General features: G+C 38.5%; 1 protein-coding gene across 1 annotated transcript; it reads left to right on the forward strand.

Annotated features, from left to right (window-relative positions):
• Positions 1 to 1,970: 1,970 nt before the first annotated feature.
• Positions 1,971 to 22,581, forward strand: BPIFB6 (BPI fold containing family B member 6). The gene is made up of 15 exons (XM_075845625.1): positions 1,971 to 2,076; positions 3,487 to 3,598; positions 5,943 to 6,047; positions 6,406 to 6,552; positions 10,957 to 11,020; positions 12,534 to 12,594; positions 12,808 to 12,899; positions 13,670 to 13,849; positions 14,300 to 14,353; positions 15,877 to 16,038; positions 17,143 to 17,210; positions 18,203 to 18,245; positions 18,670 to 18,733; positions 18,947 to 19,029; positions 22,543 to 22,581. Exons 1-15 carry the CDS (start codon positions 1,971 to 1,973, stop codon positions 22,579 to 22,581), a joined length of 1,380 nt encoding a protein of 459 aa, XP_075701740.1.
• Positions 22,582 to 23,680: the final 1,099 nt, after the last annotated feature.

Consider the following 23,680-nt stretch of genomic DNA (forward strand, 5'->3'; position numbering starts at 1 on the left):
TGGTGCTGTATTTATGTACTGAGCTTTGTTCTGGTACTGTATATATGTATTAGCTTGGTTCTGGTGTTGTATTTATGTAAAAAGCTTGGTTCTGGCACTGTATATATTTACTAAGCTTGGTTCTGATGTTGTATATATGTACTGAGCTTGGTTCTGGCACTGTATATATGTACTGAGCTTTGTTCTGGCACTGTATATATGTACTAAGCTTGGTTCTGGTGTTGAATATCTGTACTGAGCTTGGTTCTGTATTTATGTACTGAGCTTTTTTCTGGTGCTGTATGTATGTACCGAGCTTGGTTCTGGCACTGTGTATATGTACTGAGCTTTGTTCTGGTGTTGTTTGTATATATGTACTAAGCTTTGTTCTGGTACTGTATATATGTACTGAGCTTTGTTCTGGTACTGTATATATGTACTGAGCTTGTTTCTGGTGTTGTATATATATACTGAGCTTTGTTCTGGTGTTGTATATATGTACTGAGCTTTGTTCTGGTATTGCATATATGTACTGAGCTTGGTTCTGTTTCTGTATATATGTACTGAGCTTGGTTCTGTTTCTGTATATATGTACTGAGCTTGGTTCTGGTACTGTATTTATGTACTGAAATTTGTTCTGGTGCTGTATTTATGTACTGAGCTTTGTTCTGGTCTTGTATATATGTTCTGAGCTTGGTTCTGGTGTTGTCTATATGTACTGAGCTTTGTTCTGGTGCTGTATATATGTACTAAGCTTTGTTCTGGTGCTGTATATATGTATCAGCTTGGTTCTGAAGCTGTAATTATATAGGATATATTTATAACAAAATTGCTGGGCAGATGGAATCGTTTTCAATCCATTTTATATTTAATGGGAACTAGTCAGGTAATTTTAACCCCTTGAACCACTACCATGCAGTAATACAATATTTCCAAACATTCCCTTGTATGTTTTTTTCAGATGCAGCAAAATCTATATTATATACTTTTAAAACGGTGCACACCTATGCTAATTACTCATTAAGGGTCATGGGGCGGTGACGCTGTCTTGAGGAGTCACATAGTCCTGCCTCCAAACCCACTATTCCATGTTTTATTGACGTCCCCCTGGCTGATATACATCACTACTAGTCTCCAACTTTCTCGGATGTGCCATTGCCTTGTACTACTTGGGCACACATCGTGCAGTGAGGTGTATTCTGCCCGGCTGCACAACGCATGCCTGTACAAGCAACAGTGCATACGCAAGAGTTGCAGGAGGCTGGCAGTGATGTAGAACAGCCATGGGGATGTCAATCAAAATTTGGGGGGCGCCATTTCAATTTTTGCCTCAGGTAGCAGAAAAGCTAGAATCGGCCCTGATCCCAGCGCATCCAACAGTTTATCATTTGGCTTGGGGAACGTAGACTCCATCCCAGTCCAAGGATGCCATATAACACAACCCTGCCACTGTGTATCCAGTGCTATCTCTGAAGGTGCACTAGAATCAATGTCCACCACTGATACACTGCTAGAATTGTTTGTAGTTTGTAGTTTTTCCACTTTTCCTGACAATAACTTTATAGGACAAAATGTTGAAATGTAAACATTTTATGAAAAAACAATTATTAGTGATGTACTACCCCCCTATAACAGTGGTCTGCAATCAGTAGATCTTCACTCGTCAGGAAATGTTGCTAGTTGTACAACAGCTAGAGAGCCATGCGGATACTTTAGAGTAATCCTAAACATATAAAGTGAAGGTGATGCTGTAACAAGACAGACTTTGAAATGACATGGTGTAATATTGTGATCTTTATTTTTTCTAATTGGAAGACACTACAATAATAATGTAATTAAATGTAATGTAGTTCTCCTTTAAGAAAGGATTTCCAATGTGAAGGGAAGCATGTTGTAAAGTGATATCCCAAGCTGAATCAGATGCTGATATGAAGCAAAACAGAATGGCTTTGACTTTTTTATAATTTGCCAGGTCGTGTTAGGGGTGAAGAATGGTCATGTTGTACTACATTGGGGTCTTCCTAGGGCTTGTAACCCTGTGTCAGTCACTTGGACCTGGGGCATATCTGCAGCTGGACAATTGTGCTCTACAAAATGGTAAGGGTTGCCACCAGCTCTAGTTAAATCTATCTATCTATCTATCTATCTATCTATCTATCTATCTATCTATCTATCTATCTATCTATCTATCTATCTATCTATCTATCTCATAGCTATCTATCTATCTATCTATCTATCTATCTATCTATCTATCTATCTATCTATCTATCTATCTATCTATCATCTATCTATCTATCTATCTATCTATCTATCTATCTATCTATCTATCTATCTATCTATCTATCTATCTATCTATCTATCTATCTATCTATCATCTACTTTTTTTTCTATCTACTTACCATTTATAATTTAAACTTAATTTCATTTATTTGCCTACCTCATACATAAAACTTTAGACTATCTTTTAATATTTTATTTTATACTTCATTTGTGTATTTATATATTATATAATACATAGTTTAGTTACACATAGTCCCGGGATCAGCTGTGTGTACTGATTGGGTGACTTCATTAGTTTACATCCTTCCTTCTTATCAGTCCTTACAATTCTTACTAAAAAAACAACAATGTGTATATATTATGGGAACTATTGTGCATTTTCACTGCCCCACATGTATTTTTCAGTAGAAAATGATTGTGACAATTGTTGTATATATCACTATAGACCGTGGAAAATTTTGAAGCAGGAAATACCAATATAACTTTTGGGACCAATAGAGCAAATTTTTTTTTCACATTGTCTAGAAATTATAATTTTTACTATTATACAAGTAACAATTAATTAATGATTGTTAAAGCAGTCAGATTGTTAATAATAGTTACACCAATGGCCAACTTTAGATTGGAAACTGAGCTCATGGCTTCTCTTTATAACAGAAGTTATGGCGGTTTGCCGGATCCGTCATATGACGGATTCAAATTGCACCCCAGTGGAAATGGGGTCAGCTGGGGACTCCATCGAGGTATCAGTCATTTTAGTGGCAAGAGTACTGCTGCATGCTGTGCTATTTTTGCCATCACAATACCTAAAAAGGCTGAACAGCAGTGTGGGCACCATTATATACTATAGCTCATAATGTAGACGCAAAGATTTAATAAGAATTATGGAATGATCTAGTTTATTGTATACTTATTTGAAGGACAAATACTGTATATACAACAGATGCAAAAAAAAAAAGAAAAAGCTGCGTAGTTGGCCATGTCAATCAATCAGGTCGCCAAAGGGCTTCTGAAAAATTGAAAGTGGAATCTGAATATGCCACTTCTCGTTTTGCATCAGTTTTGATACATCTCCCCCATTGACTCTCAAAATATATATCTAGTTCTCCATCAGCAACCCTAAATGTTCCTATTCTGTAGGTCAAGGTCCATGTTAGCATTTTTATTTCTTCTGGCTCCCCCACGTATGAATGTACGTATAATATTGTGAAATGTTTACTCTTATAGTTGTGACAGATATTCTGACAGATAAAAGCACACTAAAGAAAATGGCAGAATCACCAGAAACTAAGAAAGCCATTGGCAAAAAGGGTAAAAGTCCAGTGAAGGGTATTACAAAGTAAGTGAATTCTGTAGCTTGTAAAGTTCAGTAGAGGTTAAATAACAGCTCCTATGTCAATGTGTAGAATTCTTGTTTGAACGATGATCCAGTTGGATCGCTACTTGGGATCAGGAGGGAATATTTCCTTTTTATGTAAGATTGGTTAATGCCTTATGGGTCATTTTTATATTTATTTACTTATGTACTTTTATTTATTTATTTTAAACCTTCCCCTGGATCACTAGGGTTAAAACAAAGTTCTAGAATTGCTCCCATCCCTTCCCTTTATCCAATCCCTTTCGGCCGTACTAACTATGTAACTATGTAAACGAATATAGTAACAGAACCCGAATAACCACTAGTGGTTCTATTACTATTAGTCAGAACTTATTATTTATAGCACTTAAAGAAGCATGGTCACTTTAGGCCTGGCTTATAGTACCTACTGGGAACTCAAAGAGCAATTTAGACCTGTCTATTAGGTTTGGTGGATCTATGCAAAAAATTGACTACTTTATATAATGGACTGAGCAGCAATACCAGACATTGCCCATGTAGAAGAATGGTGCTGTTTCTAAAAACTAGGCAAACTCTTTTCGTCTCATATCAGACAACCCCTTTAACATCTACTTATCTTTGCTCTTTTATTGATAGAACACTAAATGTAGAAAATACAGAAAAAAAACAGCATTTCTTCCTTAACCTCTTCCCGACATCCACCATATATATGACAGAGGCCGGGAGGGAAAGTATAGAGCGGGCTCACAGCCTGAGCCCGCTACATATGTTGCGCATGTCAGTTGTATGCAACAGCAGACACTTCACTGCAATGAGCGGGATCCCGCTTGTTTAACCCCCTGGATCTGTGGTCAATAGCGACGGCGGAATCTAAAGAGTTAGAAAGGGTGGGGCAGTCCCCTCCAACGGCTCATTAGCCCACCACGACGCCATGAGAAGGCCCCCAGGTCTGCCATCTTTGGGCTCCTACTTGGCCCTTCCAGAGGCAGGGCTTAATAGGAGCCTGTAAAAACGACGATACACTGCAATACATTAGTATTGCAATATATGGTGCAAGTGATCTAACGATCGCTGGTTAAAGTCCCCTAGGGGGACTAATAAAAAAGTTAAATACAGAAATACAGTTAAATTAAGTTTTTTATATATGAAAAAAAAAATTCAAAGTTCAAAAAAACCTGCTAAAAAATGTCAACAAAAATTCGACCTCATAAATATTACATTATTTAACTCGCATGGTGAATGCAGTAAAAAAATGAAAAAATCGGATAGACCCCAAAATGGAACCAATAAAACTACAGTTCACCCCCCAAAAAGCAAGCTCTCACACAGCTTAATCGACAGAAAAAACAAAAAATTATGTCTCTCAGAATATGGCGACACAAAACAAATTTTATTTTTAATAATTAATTTTTTCCCTGTAAAATTAATAAAACGTAAAAAAACTACATAAATTTGGTATCGCCCTAATTGTACTAACCCGCAGAATAAAGTTAACATGTAGTTTTTACCGCATGGTGAACAACGTAAAAACAAAAGCCAAAAGACAGTGAAGGAATCACTGCTTTTTTCTCATTCCACCACACAAAGATTTTTTTTCCAGTTTTCCAGTACATTATATGTGCAATAAATGGTTCCACAAAAAACGACAACTCAAACCGCAAAAGACAAGCAATAATATGGCTATATTGACAAAAAAAAGTTATGGCTTTTGGTAGGTGGGGAGGAAAAGTAACGACGTAGAAATGGCTGCGGCGAGAAGGGGTAGCTATTCTTTTCTTCTTTGATCCAATTCTGTCTCATATTGCAATCAAAATTGGCAGAAATGTAGAGAATTCCTGTATATGTGTACCAGAAAATTAGCCATCTCCCTCCCATTTCCTCTCAATATAACAAACCAGTCTCTGGCTGTAAAGCAACTGGCTGTAAAATTAGCTTTCCCCCACTGACCAGCCCCTTCACTTGGGTAATCCTTAACCCCAGCTGTTTGTCAGTCAAAAATGAAGGGGAACAAGTTGAAATTTACACCAGTATAAGGATTTCTACAAGAATATCCTGAGGTCCGACAGACACTGTGGGGAAGTTTATCTCCTCCTTTTTATATACTGCCTGTATCTAAAATACTGCCACTTATAGTTGTTACTAAGAAGACCACCCCTCTAGAAGACCACCCCTCTAGAAGACCACCCCTCTAGAAGACCACCCCTGTAGAAGACCACTAAGGGGTGTCGTCCACTAAGGGCTGTCATCCTAAAGAGGTTTCACTCAACTTGTGTCAGCAAATATCATGATCTACCTATAATAGCTGGTTAGAAAATTGGAAATAATTACCTATGTTTATTTACAGTATAAAGGTGGAAAAGCTTGAATTCTCCAAGATTTCTCTGAACATCTTACCAGACTTTGGTATCCAAATGTTTGTAACAAACAAGATAGAAATCAGCGGGAAAAGGTAAAGAATATGGTTAACAATAAAATATATGTTCAGAACCGGCCTTTGTTTTGATGGGTACCCATGTGGCATGCCATACCATGTACCCTATAGGCCGAATAACCTTACCAAATGTGGTATATTAATAGAGCCATACAATTGGCCAAATAACTCTGCCAATTAATAATCTAAGGAAGGAGACGGCTGTCTTTTCATAAGTCCAGGCACCGAGTGTGTGATTAATGTTGCAAGCTATAAGTGTCCAAGTCATCAGGGCCAATGGCCTCCCACCCTTGCCCCACAGGTTTCACATCCCTAAGGCAAGCCTGCATAAAGTACGGACACACACAATTACCAATGTATTTTTATGATTTAACAGTTTCTTGGGTGGAAAAACTGACATGAAAATCGAAGTAGATATTATTACAAATACAAGTTTAAAGAAAGAGAATGTAGACTGCCCTACTTTCGTCAGAGTGGAATGTAAGATCAACCTCATTGACGTTGAAGCCAATCTTCCAAAAGGGTAGGTGAATTAAAGTTCTTATATTATTCTAATGAATGTTTATAAACACTGCATTTTTTACTTGGGTGTAGTCTAAAATCAGATGAAAGTCAAGTAGCAGGTAAATGCTCTATTCATATCTCCACTTTGTAGTTTAGAGATTTTTTCAAAGGACCAAAGATCTAAACTAAAAAGTTCTGAAATCACTAATATAAGAGAAGTCAGACCTCTATAACCACACGTGTCTGATAATCAGGGCCTATTGTCAGTGTTGCACATATTACACAGTTACATAGGTTGAAAAAAGACACAGGTCAAAGACATCAAGTACAAATTTTCTCAATCAATTATATATCATTTATTGCTAAACTATCTATAATCTTAATATCATTTGTCATTAGATGCGCATCTAGCCCTTTTTTGAATGCTGTCATAGGATCTGCCATTACTACCTATTGGAGTAGGGCCTTCCCTTGTTTGACTACTCTAAGGCCCCATGCACATGGCCGTGCCCGTAATCTCAAAGTATGGTAGTACGGCCCATAAAACGCAGAAGATAAGACGTGTCATATTGTTTGAGGTACACTTCTACGGCCCGGACACCTTCAAGTAAATTAACGGGAAGGTGTCTGTGGACAATAGAAGTGAATGAGTGCGTAATTGCGGTCCGAAATTTTGGCACGCAATTACGGACCCTTTTATATATTAACATCTGAATCGTCTTTCCTAGACACAAAAATAATGTCCTTTTTGTGTGGCCCTTTTTACAGTTCTTGGAGTGAATAAATCATATTGTTAATAGTGTTCCTATCATACTGGGCTCTCGAGTTAGATTGCTCATATACACAGCATTGCCGAAGTATGTGGACACTTCATCTAAGAACTGTTGACAGATCATATAAACTTTATAGATTTGATAGCACAAAATGAAGGTTAGCTGTAGTGGTGTAATGTGCAGGACAAATGGGGATTTCAATTGTAGAAGAGGGGGCAATATCCATGGGAATAACATTTTTAACAAGTGCATATGGATGTGGTCAGGTTTGGACTGTCCACCAGAGTTTACAGGATCATCTAATGGGCCCAGGCTCCCACACAATTAGTGGCCACTAATACAACTAGGTTTCAAAGGTCAGGTAGAAGACAGCTCCATATGGAGTTGACTTTGGAATTAATCCTTTGCTTCTAGGTTCTGTATGTAATGGATTTATTCACAAATAACCTATAAGACCTTGTTGATGATATGTCCTGTGTGCAATGAGAACAACAAAAATTACAATGCAATTAAAGGTGAACATGTACATGATCTGTATAGATGGAGGGTAACTTCCTCATGAGGGCCCAAGGAACCCCACTCCGGGGTTCGGCTGTTCACATACTTTTGGTAGTGTGGTAAGTTTGTAAGTACTCCTCCCAACTCTAACAAAATAATTATGCTTCCATTAAGAATAGAGGTGCTAAGAAGCTCATTATATTAATGTTCATATCTTTAAAGCATATGTGCACCTTTGCCTTTAAAAACATAATTTATATATATATATATATATATATATATATATATATATGTACCTGGAGAAGTTTAAGTCACATTAAGTTGTGGACTCATTTCCGTATTGCTTCTTTTATTTTCAAGACTTGATTCCTCTTATTGCTTGTGGAACTGCAGGTTCAGAGCACAGTGGGTGTTCCCTGTGATGTATGTTTTCTGCCCCACCCCATCCCTTTGTTAGTGCTGTAGGCTGTGTGCATGTGGTGTCTCCTCTCCCACACTCTGGCATCCACAGGCTATGCAAATTCTGATTTCTGCAGCTCACATTTCTCCTTAAGGACTTATAAAATGCTGTGTGTGAATAACATTAATCTGCTCTGATCAAAGATGATTTTATCATGTTCAAGAAAAGGCTAGAAAGAAGAATCGGTCAGAGACAGTGGAGTAACAAATGGCTTTTTGCATACCTCCAGTTATAAATAACTTTGCATAAATCAATAGTACAAGCGAAAGCAATAAAATTTGCAATATATCTTATATAATAAAAATGTCTCCTTTTCCAGTTATTAGGCTCCTTTCTTCCTCCTCCCTTTCCGATTTTCTTAACTGTTCACTCATTCTGAATTAACTCATATAATCAGTATTTAGTGAGGCAGAGAGGATATGGTTGCTAAGCTCTGAGAGATCTGGTTACAGCTGCCAATACAAGTCTATGAAGAGGGGAGGGGTGAGCAAGAGGAGGGAGCTGGAGAGTGCAAGAAAGACACAGATGTGCAGCAGCTTCTGGTAAGTGTTAGGGTATGTGCACATGAGAACTGGCTTTTACGTCTGAAAAGACAGACTGTTTTCACGAGAAAACAGCTGCGTCGTTTCAGACGTAAAAGCTCCTCCTCGCATTACGCGAGGCGTCTTTGACGCCCGTAATCTTGAGCTGTTCTTAATTGACTTCAATGAAAAACGGCTCAAATTACGTTTCAAAGAAGTGTCCTGCACTTCTTTGACGAGGCAGTCATTTTACGCGTCGTCGTTTGACAGCTGTCAAACGATGACGCGTAAATTACTGGTCGTCGGCACAGTACGTCGGCAAACCCATTCAAATGAATGGCCAGATGTTTGCCGACGTATTGTAGCCGTATTTTCAGGTGTAAATCGAGGCATAATACGCCTCGTTTACGTCTGAAAATAGGTCGTGTGAACCCAGCCTTACTATCTCACACCAGTGTTGGATTCTCAGCTACATTGCTCCTGACTGATGTGTATATGAGACTGATGGGTTGGTTTTTCACGCCGCAGTAAAACATATAATTATTTGTCGCGAATGGCAGCAAAACCGCGGTGTGTTGCAGTAATTTTCCAAATATAAGGGCAAAACGGATATTGACCATGAAAACCCAGCCATAAAGGCAATGTACACCTTTGTAAGGCAATTTATTTATATTTATAAAGAGGTTTATCAGTGTGTTTGGTGTAACTTTGCAAATACTTTTTATTAAAATATATTCTCTATGCAGAGCAGCTATATCTACCACTATTCACTGAATATGTCAGTCCCAGCGGGTTTCAGTGACAGCGGGTCCTGACTGTCTCTGACACGCTGGTCCCACCTGTGAACAATCACATCTAAGTTATAAACGTAGATGTGATAGTTTACAGGTGGATCCTACATGTCAGAATCACTGAACCCGTCAGGTCCGCGGAACTGACGTATTCAGTGAATAGCGCAAGACACAGCTGCTCTGTATAGAGAATACAAAGCAGCTGTACCTAAAAAAGTTCAACATTTTTTTAATAAAAAGTATTTGTAAAGTTGCATCAAACACAATGATACACCCTTTTATTAAAAAAAAAAAAAAAAGTAATTGCCTTGCAAAGGTGTACAAAGCCTTTAACATATCTCCTATCTCCCCCCCTCTAATCTCAATAGACTTTGATGGGCAGTGTAACTTGAAAGTGAAGCGCCTATAAGTGAATTCTGAGTAAGCGAACAGTTAAGAAAACTGGTGGAAGGGGTCTAATAATTGGAGAAAAATGAATTTTTCTCCAATAAGATATATTACAAAGTTTCTTATATTCGCTCATGCTATAGATTTATGGCAAGTTGTTTTATAATTAGGGGTACGCTTTAACACATTATTGCAGGATAAGATTATACCCTGTTTTTTTTGTAGTCTGTAGCCATGGAGACACATACGTCTGCATGGGAGATCAATACACAAAACGGTAGGATACATTTAATCAAGACTATTTGCAGAGTGGTTTAATTTTTATATATTTTAAATGCAATGAAGAAAAATGAAAAATATATTGCAAATGTTTACATACCCTTAAAACTAAGGTAACAGAACTTCTATATCACAATATAACCATAATGACTGTATAAAAAGCAAGGTAACCAGGGTCTATCTGTATCATGTACATACAGTGTTGGAGCTATCACTACTTCTTGGAGCAAGAAAAGTGGAATTCCGTATGGGCTCCTCAAAGCCAGAAATTTGTCGTCCTTTCAAACTTTTGTGTATTTTGCATGTTAAAATGGGATTCTGCGTCGACTGTTACTTGGTTCTTCTGCTTCTATATAGATTTTTTTTATTTTTTATTATCAAATCTGCAAAATAAGCTTGCTTTAAAATTACCAGAAAGCATATACAGTATAAGGGCATAAAATAGTATCCCAAAAAATAGTTATATAAGCTCAGTCTAAATTCTAGTCAGATCCTTTAAAGAAGCAGGGACCCTTACATGAGTGGAAATGATTAGGGATTAACATTATAGATCCCCTAAACAGCAATGGCCCTGGATGCCCTTCGTTCTTACAATAAAAAAAAAAAAAAGCAAATAAACAATGTAAATGAATTTGATTTGGACATTCAGATTCCCTTGTTAGCTTCTTTGTGCTGAGCTTTCTAATTCCAGTTCTTTTTTTTTTTTTTCTTCAGAATTTTGCCAAATGTGATGAATAACTTTCTGGATAAAAACCTTAAAACACTTTTGCCTGCTACAGTAAGTTATTACATTGACGGATAATATCTATTGAAATATTTATTGAATCTGGTAACTAAATTTATTTTTCCATTTTCTTTTTTTTTCCCATTTCTTAAAATATTATGATTTGTTGCTATGTAGTAGATTTAATTTAAACTGAGATGATTGTTTTAATAAACAGGTCTCGCTTACACATCCTTTAAGGCAAGTGTTTAGAAAACCGTTCAGCTCTTCTGCCATGTCTGCTTTAGTAAATACTTATATTCCCCATGAAATAACAATATTGTAGCATCTTTTCTTAAAACTCTATATTGTGCTATTTCTCTGTTTTCCTTCTGGAAATGAATGAAGAAATTGACAACTGGGTGTTACCAGTCACCTTCTTAATAGGCTGTGTTCCTATATATATCTGTATATCCTATATACACTAATTTGACAGTATCAGAGTGTGAAGTGACACATCCCATTGATGGGGGAAAATGATAACAGCAAGAAGTCAATTTATTCGTACTGTACATTTTCAGGAGGAATAATAGAGGAACAGCACAGCACAGTGTACTAAGAAAAGATGCTCCAGAATTGTTATTTTATTGAGTAATACAAGTACTTACTGAAACAGACATGTCAAGAGAGCTGACAGGTCCTCTTTAAAAACAATCGATACTTGCTATTGACCATTCTATTACGTGAAGCCAAGATACAAATCGGTAACTATCTGAAATAGGAGCAGAGATAAAATTAAATTCTGCAGACCCATCAGAAGATACAGGTTGTATTACAACATCCTACAGTCTGCTGATAGGTCTGTAGAGCAGTAGCCCTGCAAGCTAGGAGCACGAGATTGCTCTTGCAGCTACAGGTCGTTTTTAAATAGTAATATTCTATATTGCGGACTTGCTATTTGTGTAATTCTAGAGGCTCCTAGGTCCCGAGGCAAAATCTGTACCAGCACCCCATACTATCTTGAGACATATTTAGGCTCTGTTCACATTGGCGTCATGGCTTCCATTTTTTTCTGTTATGACATGTTTTGCAATGGATCCCATTGCATTATAATAAGTCAGTCACGTTTCTGTCTTTTCCTGAAAATAAACGTGCAGCATTCAACATTATTCTGGCCATCAGAGAGCAGCAGGAACCTGATGCTAAATAAATAATGGAGTTGTGACCAGATCCTAAGTCCTGGTGTCCTTTTATGTGGCAGAAGACCACCAAGCACCATGGCTACTGCAACCTCTGTACCCCCTACAGCTACGGCCCTGTGTAATTCCAAAAGGGATATTCAAGTTTCAACAAATAAATGTTATTCTTTGTTTAATGAAAAATGCTACAATTTTCCAATAAACTATCTGTATCAATCCTTTGAGCTTTCAAGATCTCTGCTTGCTTTCATTCAATTGGAATGTTCATTGTTTTACATCCAGTGAATAAAAAGCGTTCATGGTCATGTGATGGATACACATTTGCAGATTTGATTTGTTATTGTGGCTACATTTTAAGAATATACTATTGAAATGGCCATATTTTTCAGCTGTGCCCAGCCGTGGATTTTGTCCTTTCTGAAATGAATGGAAAATTGTGCATGACAAACAGTTAAGTATTACAATCAGAAACGAGCCCCCGACTTCCTCCGGTTTCAGGATATGGAAATGGAGTGACATGAACAGGAACCATTCTAATTTTTGCACCTCGACCTCCTCTTCTTTATGCATCTCTGTAACTATATGCAACTGCTTTATTTCTATACTGTTATTTCCGCTATCTGTAGTCATGTGACACTGCAATAATTGAGTATATTTTTTCAGTGAGTTTTCCTTTTGGACGTTCTGGAAGTCTCCATTACATGACATCTCCAATAGAAACAGTGACAGAAGAATATATTGATATTGAATTAAATGTGAGTCCACTTTAACTGCCACGTGACTGCATCATCCAATAACTCTAGTATTAACCATACTGAAAGCTAGGGGTGTCACTATAGGGGGTGCCAAGATTGCAGTGCACCCAGGCCCTTGGACATAAGGGGATCCTAAATGTCCCTCTGCCCCATATGAGACAACCAGTACTATTAAAGATGTGTGAGTTGAGGGGGGTGGGGGGGGGGGGGCATGAACTTCATGTTGTGCCACAGCTGAATGCTAATATGTACAAATAGGTACAGTGAGTGAATCTGGTCATTTTGTTACTTCTGTACTTATGTGACTCCTATGTATTGTAGTAGAGACTCAGAACCTTCCATAGATTTCCAAGGTTTTCCATTTATGTGTGGCCTGTTCTTCAAAAAACAGTCTCATTCTAACAACTTATTGGAGTAGCAGCAGTTGAACCCCACACAATAGTGTTTTTGGCATGTCCTATTGACATGGAAAAAAATTCCTTGAATGTGGTTTTCCCACTATTCATTTTTAAACGTGATTTAAACATGCCATAAACGTGAGATTGGTGAAGGGTCTAATTCCCATTACCCCGAGAATGAGGGTCCCCAATACCCACCCACTGGGTTTCACTCTAAGGTCGAAAATGCTTGAAAGGCTGGTGGAGTAGTCGGGTCAGGGTAGGAGAATTTTATTAACATTCTAGAGTTTAAAATACAGCACCATGGGTTAATCTGAACCTCTTCCATTAAAAAACCCCCTTAATCATACAATATTCTATATTCTCCTGAAGGTCCAAGTATTCAATGGAGAAAATATCATCAACCCACCCGATGACAAGGATACAAGTTCTTTTGTCCTGCCATCTGGCCGTGAAACTACAACGCTCTTTCTGACCGCTGACTTTCTTGGACGTGCCTTCACTGTGTTTCAAGAAGAAGGAGCTTTTAACTTTACAGCCAGTGAAGATGATGTATGAAGAAAATGTTCTCCTATTAGGTTACAGAGGATGAACATTAACTGAATGATATGTTTTGTATACATTACAGGACTAGATTCCCCTCAACTTTGTTTCATCTTCTTTCCTATCCCCAACCTTGCCACAATCCAATAATAAGGCTAAGTTCAAGTATTGAATTGTTTGCAGAGGATAAACATAGGGTCCAGACAGGGTCCATTAATGGGAAATGGATTTGTAAAAATCTTAACCTTTTGCATTTGAAAACCTGCATTTTTGGGGGGTTTATTTATTTAGCTTATTTCAGTTCAGATGGGGTGGGGTGCAATAAGTAAGTTCGAGATGGCATTGCACTGCTCTGTTAAGGGGTAACTCTTAGTAATGGAACCAGATCTTTGTTTCTCTACTAAATTATTAACGCCAGTGTACTGTAACTTCACTAACAATAATTTGTTATTTTTTCAGCTTGCAAATGGAGGGGCCATGTCCACATCAATCCTAAGTGAATTCATTCCCGAGGTAGGAATTTATACATACATGAGATTAACCAACTATCTCAGTTATAAACCAACCACCATCTGTTATACCACACACACAACTCTGAGATTCAGAACTTTGAGAGTGTATTCACAGGTTGAGACTGGGTTGTGTTTTTTCAGAGAAAAAAGCCCCAGTGGAAAATTTTCCCATTAGGGCTCATGCACGCAACCTTATCAAGGGCAAGCAGATTTTCAAAGCGGGATTCTAAAGAGTGTTGGTGCCAACAGTGAAGACTGAAAAATGCCTGGTGATTAGTAACCCTGGTTAACAGCTAATACTCCTGGTAGTTTGAGTGAAGGGGCTCATGGAGGTGGTCTTGGGCAGGAAAGTGTACATATAATTTAATTTTATTTAATCTAAATTGGTTTCTAAATTCTTTATAGGGTTCCGAGCTCAGTTTTTTGATACAGAGCTCCAAATTCCCCTTTCCCAGTCATAGACTTACATGAAAATATTCTGTTCGCTCAGCCGCCATTTTGGGGAGCTTACTGCTTAGGGATTTTATATCAGGTGTTCAGTGGAGAAAGGGGTTCTTATAAGAGTGATATTATAGACCATAGAGTCAAAGTGTATGCCAGGGGTGTGCTATTGCTATTAATTTATGAACATTGCTCTTGGTGTTCATGGTATTATATTTTTATGCAATGTCACAATGGCATGCACTGAGAGTACGGCCATGAGATGTGATGTCCATAGGGACTTTCTGACAAGTCATCGAACCAGATTAGAGCAGCGTGAACCAGCGGTTGGCAGCGTGGGACCGGAGTTGAATGTCAAATATATGAATAGAGTTTATTTTTAATTACAAGAGGGTCATGTTCTAATACTTGGAAAACCCATTTACACGTTTGCATAGTCTACATTAAAAAACTGTCCTACGGTTCTACTGCTGTAGGGTTTAGAGCTTACATAATCTCTTCTCTGTGCTCTCCCCCTTCGTTCTCTATGTATTAGGTACTAGCAGGGAGGAGAGGAGGATTTAGAGAGAGAGGAGAGCCCACAGAGTCTGGATAGGGAAGCGGAAATCACACAGGCAGCATCAGTGTAGAGAGAGAGGAGAGAATCCATGGTAGAATCTATAAGGGGAGGGGGAAAGATAGTGTATAGGGAGCATGCTTGAAAAAGGTTCTGGTGGACTGAAACGTTGCATGGATGATTAAAGGCTGTAATATTTTTGGAAGTGCTGCCTCCTTGTCCATTCTTGTTTGCCTGTTATACAACTGTGACTGTTATGCTGTCCTAAAGAGGAAGGTGCATCAGAGTCTAGGAAGGTGCATACAGGTTCTCTGTATATGTTCAGTTCTCTTGGGACATCTGTTACCATACCCAGACTTTAGTCAAGACCGTAGATTCTTTAGTAAAAAATTTTACTATAATTCCCATAATGTGATAAACCGCATAGCCCATACAGTGATCCCCACGATCAGAGAAAAGAAGCCTCATCACTGCTCTTTTTTCACTGCCTTTGTTTTTATGATAATGCAGATATCTTTTTCTTTCAGCTTCCTGCAGGACTACAAGATTACAAAATAAATATTTTTGTGAATAAATCAGCTTTAGTTACAGCTAACAGCAAAAATGCAATTCTTCATATCTACTCAACTATGGAAGTTACTGCATCGTCCCCAGACTCAAAATCTCAGCTCTTATTTGAAGTTAACCTGGTAAGAATTAAAATGAGCCAATTATACTAGTTAGATTACTAGCAAACTTGTAAAAAAAAAAAAAAGGCTGTAACAAAACATAGCAATGTCTAGGGTCAGACTGGCCCATCAGGCAATGACAAAATAATGAGCACCAAATATAAAAGGGTCCCACAGGTCCAGCAGAAGACAATATGGAGTTGGTTTTAGAGCTAGCCACTAGGGTCCAATTGTAATCGACTACCACAATTAAAGGCATTTTATAGGACTTTGATATTGATGACCTGTGCTTAGAATAGGTAATCAATATCAGATCAGTTAGAGTCCGACTCCTATAAACCCCATGATCAGCTGATAAAAGGGAACGGGGCAAGCCCTGTAACAACTTTGTCTGCAGGGTGTCGAATGTTTAACTCCTGTTTAATATCCTGTTAAGAGCGCACAGCCTAGAGGTAACACTGGCTATGACTCATGTTCTGTATAGATGGAGTGTTGGCGCCCAAGCAATTTCAATCTTGCTCTAAATATATCTTAAATTAGATGTGTTTTTGTTCATTGTCATAGATAAACTTTAAAATACAGATCTGACTAAGAAAACAGAGGCCCTCCCTGTTTTTGAATAATACGTTGAAAGTTAGTAAGGCTTAGCTTGCTTAGTTAGCGCAATGAGGGGAGGTTAGTGCAGCAGAAAGCTGCCTCACAGACAAAGCAGCCTAAGCCCTGACCTTTTCCCCAGACTTAGAGCCACTTAAACATATTCAGAAAGGCAGCTTTTAGTGTATTTTTTTTTCTTTTTTGGACTAAAATAACAGTGGATTTTTTGGATCCCAGTGTAGGCAAGAAAATGTCACCTATTGACATCAATGATTACAAATAAAAAAAAAAGACAACAAGACTATTTCCCATCTGAGATAGATTTGATAAATTAGGCCATATATTTGCTGCAGAAAATAAAATTTGTATAGACAATCATTTTTATTTATTAGAAGATTAGCATTGGTGACGATACACCTAAGCTAACTTTTTCAAACGCTATTAGGATTGTTATGTAATACAATTGTTCCACACCAATAAATTCTATCATACTCTTGAATGTAATTAGTACATTTCCATTTACTTTTACAGCATATGAATTTTAAGCTCCAGTTATCAGTTGATGAAAAAAACCTAAACTTTATGATCTCCCTTGACAAGTAAGAAAAGAAGAAAAGGAAATGTCTGAATGTTTGTAATCTACATATTTTAGACCTCATAGACAAGTAAATAAATCAATAAAATAAGATATATATATGTTTTTATATATATATATATATATATATATGTTTATATATATATATATATATATATATATATATATATATATATATATATATATATATATATATATATATATATATATATATATATATATATTCTTTAAACTGGAGTGATTTGCACTCTTTTATATGTCTTTTGAATCAAGTTCATACCTACAGCATCCAAAGGAGCATGCCATGATTTTTTCAGAGGCATACAGGGGTACAGTAGATATCCCATGCATCTCTATGGTAGTCCCATTATGGCTATGTACAAAACGAAGCTGTAATACGACTGTGCGCATGAGGCCTTGTTCAGCTTTGTGTAATCTAACAGGCCAGTTGTCTAACCAAACTTCTACTGAACCAAACTTATATCACCAAAGTTAGATCCCGATAGATCACCAATGTATTAGGGGATTAGGTATTAGCAGACCTGCATGCATATGGAGTCCCTATGGGACTATAATATAGACCAGTAGGTACTTTTGTTTGCTTTGTTATGGTACCTAAGTAATATGGCATAATGTGGGGCGATACCAGGCTATCAACTTCCTTTTATAGATCCGTAAAATATAAATCAGTAATATGGTCTTGTGCATAGACCCTAAACCATGTTTATATTAATATGAGCTGCGTTGCCAGGACTATTGTCCAGTGAAAACAATTGTTGCCATGTCATTCGTACCCAGTGATTACCACCAAGACATTGCGTATTTTGTTGATACTTTTTTGAAAATCGCTGCGAAAACGCAAATTGACTGAGACACGACACCCTAAGCTTGCAACATTTTTTGAGCTATTTGATTGACATTCCTGTCTGTGCAATTGCCTAGTGAGAGGTAAAAGTTCATGGTGAAAAATTAGAACATGTATCTTTGTTTTCTAAGGACCTTCCTGGCTCTAGATTCATCCTCAGTTGGAGAATTTGAGGTAAGATAGCAAATTATTTACAGTTAATCCTATGTATGAAGACCGCGCATTCCACTGAAATCTTTACTTTGACTTTCTCATGAATATTGATTTAATACTGAGCTCTGCCTAAAAATTTTTAGAAGATGCGGCAGCGGCAGCGGCATCTTAAGGATAGGCTATTAAAGTCCCAATAACCTCTTGAAATCAACAGGGGGATTCCTGGACCAGTACAGTATAGTATGGTAAAAATCCTACTTTATTGATAAAGTTCCGCTGAGTCGGTGCGGTGAGGTCACTTTTCCTTTCAGATGGGGCACCACGGTGACATAGCGTTACCTTATATCCTTAGTCTTATTTGTGGTTCAGTTATACATGTAAACTGTAGCTTGTGGATAAACCCTTTAAATTCTGCAACAAGTCACATCCCTGTGATTTTGTCTAGGTGCAAGACTTGAAGGAGTTCATAACGTCTATGATCAACACGTTGTATACCCCTGCTATCAGTAGTAAGTTGCTTGTTTCCCAATTTTAGCATTTGTACATTGTCTGCAGTACCTGGACCTCTTGTGGTTCTATTGAACCAAACTCTGATCACTGTGATGACGTGCCGTACGTAACCATAGCATCCAAACCCCAATGATAATATCAGTGTGGACGGAAAGTTCAGAAAACCGATTTAAGAAATATACTATAAGTGATATATTTATTTTCACTTCCAGGCGTGCTACAACCAATCCCCATCCCACAAATGTTGCAGAGACTGGATATCAACTTGTCTAATGGTCAAATTGAAACAGATAAGGTAATATTCCAATCTAATCATCTCCGCTGACCGATCCTGAGAATGAGTGGCCGCTGCACTTATTTAGCTCTACGTCGTCTTCTAAGGTTTTACTGCACAGCAGAGCTCCCGGCTAACCCCACAGTTTAGTAAATCTGAAGCTGGCCCCAATGGGCGCTGCTGTACAGAGAAAAACATTGAAGGGGACACAGCACTAAATTAGCGCAGCGACCCCTTTATTCGTAGAATTACCTATATCCAGGACCTCCACCAATCATAAAGTGATGGCATATTTTAGTGATATGCCATTACTTTATAGTATAGAAAAGCCCCTTTAACTCCTATTATTCACTTCCTTCCTGACAACTCCTTCTTCCTTTTGCTCTGCCTCCTCTCTGGCATTCTCAGAGGAAACTTCATGTCAACCACCAACATATTGACATATAGCACTTCTCTTTACAAAGGTGTTCTGCAGCAGTTCAGGTGTGTATTTAAAGGTACTGTACAGTCACCTACCTACTGCAGAACACTTCATTACTTTACATTAAGACCCTCTCTCCTTTTTTAAAGATGTTCTGCAGCAGTTGAGGCACTCTACTATAAAATGCACACCCCTGCTGCTGCAAAACCACTAAAAAAGTCATACGACCTATATGAAAGCACTCAACCTGCAACCTAACATGTTAATATGCTTATAAAATTTCTCAGTATCATTCAAAATAATGTACATTAGTGGTTACGTGTCCTGTATAAGGGACTAGGCTAATTCTGAGTTAATAGAAGGGAGTCCCTCATTCAGAACCTCCATCAGATAGTAAGAGCAGAGAGCACTTACAAAGAGCATCTTTCTCTCTGGAGGTCCTGGCACGCCCGTGCATTACAATGGATACAAGGTAATGTCTAATTTCCCCAGCAAAGGAATTGCTGTCAGGTTCCCTTGCAGATTACAGCTGATAGCTGGGAGTTTGATCATCTTATTTTTGGGGATGCTTCCAAAAAAAAGTTATGTTAAAAAGAAGACCTCTTCATTCGACCGTTAGGCTAGCAATCAGTGACTGAGTCAGTCTAATATTCCATACAATGGGGCTGATTTACTAGTACTATCTAAATTCTAGACAGCATGAACTTAACCAAGGCAGTCAGAAAATGCGCCAAATTTATCAAAGTGATGCATGCTGTATAATAAAATTGGCGCATCTTGCTAGACATGCTAGACATCCTTAACTTCCTTATACCACCTATTGGTTGGCAGAGTTTACACCAATGTTTTGCGCCAAAATGTTGGCAGATTTTTTGCACATTGGTGCGGCTAGACTACGCCCCTTTCCCGCTAAGACATGCGCAAGCTTGGCGCAAAAAGGATCTAAAACAGCTATCATATGTGGTTCACAGAATGTACTTCAGAATTCTGACATCATTTAAAGGGATTTTCCAGTTGATGGCCTCTCCTGTCTGAAAAAGAAGTGCATGTCACTTCTTGAGATGTTTTTGGAGCCGTTTTTCATTGACTCTATAGAAAAACAGCTCTAAAAATGGGCGTAAAAAACGCAGCGAAAAACGTGAGTTTGATTACAAAACGGCCGAAAATCAGGACCTGTTTTCCCTTGAAATCAGCTTTGTATTTTCAGACTTTTTTTTAGTAAGTGGGTGAACATACCCTTAACCTTTTGGTGTGTCCTATAGCTTCTGGCAGCTGCCATTTGTACAATCACTCCCAAAATGGCAGCCGGACAATGCTTAGCAATTTGAAGACAACTTTTCCTGGCTTGTAGCCAAAAATAGGGAGGGGGGTGAGATTTCCTCACACATTTACGGCAGCTGTGAGTCAGGTTGCTTTGCCTTATTCACCTTGCTGTAATTCTCGGAAGTGCTCCCTCTGGTGGTCAACATAGGAAAACATGTAAAATTATTATTATTTCATTTTTAATACATTCCACCATATGGAAGAAAAAAAATACAGCAAAAAACGTAAAAACTATGATAAAAATAAGTAACTTACTTAAAAAAAAAAGGTTTAATTTGCGACACATTCCCTTTAAGTGAATGTGAGAAGACTGCAATACTGTGAACTACCACTACAAGTGTGTCGGTGATTCACAGTACGAGCAGTGGCAGGAATGAACAGGAAGCAGCGCGTCCCCTTTAGATGGCCTATCTTGGACCTATCTTCGAAAATCCCTCTAAGCCATAATTCTAGCACATTTTGAATAGTAAATTTGTAAAGCGCTTTTTCATCATTCAGTATCATGCTCGCATAGTGCCTCCCCACAGTATAATGCCCCCATAGAACCCCTCACACAGTATAAAGCCCCTATAGCTTCCCCCCACACAGTATAATGCCCCATAGTGCCTCCCACACAGTATAATGTCAAATAGCTGCCCCCACACAGTATAATGCCCACACAGATGCCGCCATACATTCAATACCCATACATATGCCCCCATAGTTGCCTCTTTAGTAAAATGCTTCCATAGCTGCCCCAGACAGTATAATGCCCCCACAGCTGCCCCATACAATATAATGCCCCCATAGCTGCCCCATACAGTATAATGCCCCCTTAGCTGCCACCGTACAGTATAATTCCCCTTTAGCTGTCCCATACAGTATAATGCCCCATACCTGTCCCCATACAGTATAATGCCACCTTAGTGGCCCTATGCAGTATAATGCCAACTTAGCCGCCCCTACTGCCAGTGCCCACAAATAACTTGCCAGTGCCCACGTAGATAGTGCCACATTGCCCATGTAGATAGTGCCACATTGTCCCATGTAGCTAGTGTCAATCTATTGCTACAGTGCCCATGTAGATAGTGCCACACCCTCTTGAATTTAGTGCCACCCCCTGTAGATAGCGCTACCCTCCCTGTATATAGCGTCATTGGGGCTGCTTCTAGGGGAGGAAGTTCCAGCCAGAGCATTGTCAATGCTCTGGCAGGGGATTTCGCACCAGGAGTAGCCGCTGATGTCTCTGTCCATATATAGATAGTGGCATCAGGGGATTCTCCAGTGGAAAGCCCAGCCAGAGTGTCAAGGGGATTCCGCTTCTAGAGAAGCCACTGACAGTGATGTCAAGGGCTTTCCCAAGACATTACTCCCCGGCCATGGAGCTTGCGTTGCTCTGGCTGGGGACTTGATAGTTGAAAGCCCGACATCACTGTCCATAAATGGACTGTGACATCAAAGGCTTCCCTGGGCTCAGCGCTTAAAGTAGTGCTGTACGCGGGGAATCCTCAACGAGTGGAGGAGCTGCCTCTGCTCTGTACTAATACTGAAGCAGGGAGCTGATGGTTCCTTGTTTGAAAATTGGATTTAACTGCATCTGCAAACTGAGGACGCAGATACAGTTGACACCGGGACATACCACCGGCTTGCCCGCGACAGTCCCTCTGAATGCGGTATGGTTGGGAGGTATGCTAAACATAACACAGGGTATCATTTTTCTCAGTGTTCCTTTAAAATAATTTGACTTACCCAATGCTTCGAAAATGTGCATGCAAATAATGTTCTTCTTATCACTTCTTTTCTATTTTCAGGACTTAATCTTAATATCTGTCAATGTCTGCAAAGCCTGAATTGCCTTATTTTCCTTTAACTATGTTAAACAAGAATGATTCACCAATCAAGCTTCCCGTCCTTATATATTTTGTTGCATTAGACTAGCAGTCCCCAACCTGTGACTCTCTAGCTGTTGTAAAACTATGACTCCCAGCATGCGCTGAAAGCCAGAAGCTGTCAGGGCATGCTGGGAGTTGCAGTTTTGCAACTGCTAGATAGTCACAGGTTGGAGACGACTGTGTTGGAAATTTAGAGGCTTACCGTAAATGTAGTGTTTGTTCCGCACATGGAGAATGTTGATACTGAAAAAAAAATATTTTCTTTGAACATTTACAACCAATAAAAAATTACATTCACATTTGTTCTTTTAATTTGGATTTGATCTGTTGTTATACATTTTTGGCATGTTAAGATCCAAGGAAATTTCTTTAATTCTTTGCTTGCCTTTTTTTCAAAATGTGACATACACATTGCACACTATACAAATATTTGTAACAGGTTAATTTTTCTTTAATAAAAAATCTATCAGCCTCTCTTTTTTGTAGAAAACCTGCATAAAATACGCTGTGATTAAGGTAATTAAAAAATGTAAATTTTACAATAGGAACTAGATGTGTTTTCCCAGTCAAAATGTGCTCCTTTAGGTGCTCCAATAATCATTGCCAAGGGAGTGTCCCTTAACCAATTCCATCCAGAGATTGCCCTTATTAACTGTATTATCCAGAAAGTGCTGCAATAAACAGTGCTAGCCAGAGATACCCCTATACACAGTACCGACCAGAGAGTTCATCCAAAACGATGTGTTCCAAACAGTGCTCCCATTAATAGAGATGAGTGAACTTATGAAACGTTCGGTTCGGCTAGTTCGCCGAATTTCACGAAAAAGTTCGATTCAGACCGAACTAGTTCGGACCGAACCTGTATTTTCCGTGCGCCGAGCATGGTACTGTCCAGGGTGCTGATAGAGTTAATGGGCTGCAATAACTCTTTCAGCAACCTTGACCGCGCGGAAAATACAATTTTAATGTAATAAAAAAAAATTAAAAATACGTTCATACTTACATTCCTCCTGTCCGGCCTCCAGCGATGACGTTTCATCCATGTCGCCACTGCAGC

Source organism: Rhinoderma darwinii, chromosome 13 (genome assembly GCF_050947455.1).
Source record: "Rhinoderma darwinii isolate aRhiDar2 chromosome 13, aRhiDar2.hap1, whole genome shotgun sequence".
In the NCBI taxonomy this organism is placed as follows: Eukaryota; Metazoa; Chordata; class Amphibia; order Anura; family Rhinodermatidae; genus Rhinoderma; species Rhinoderma darwinii.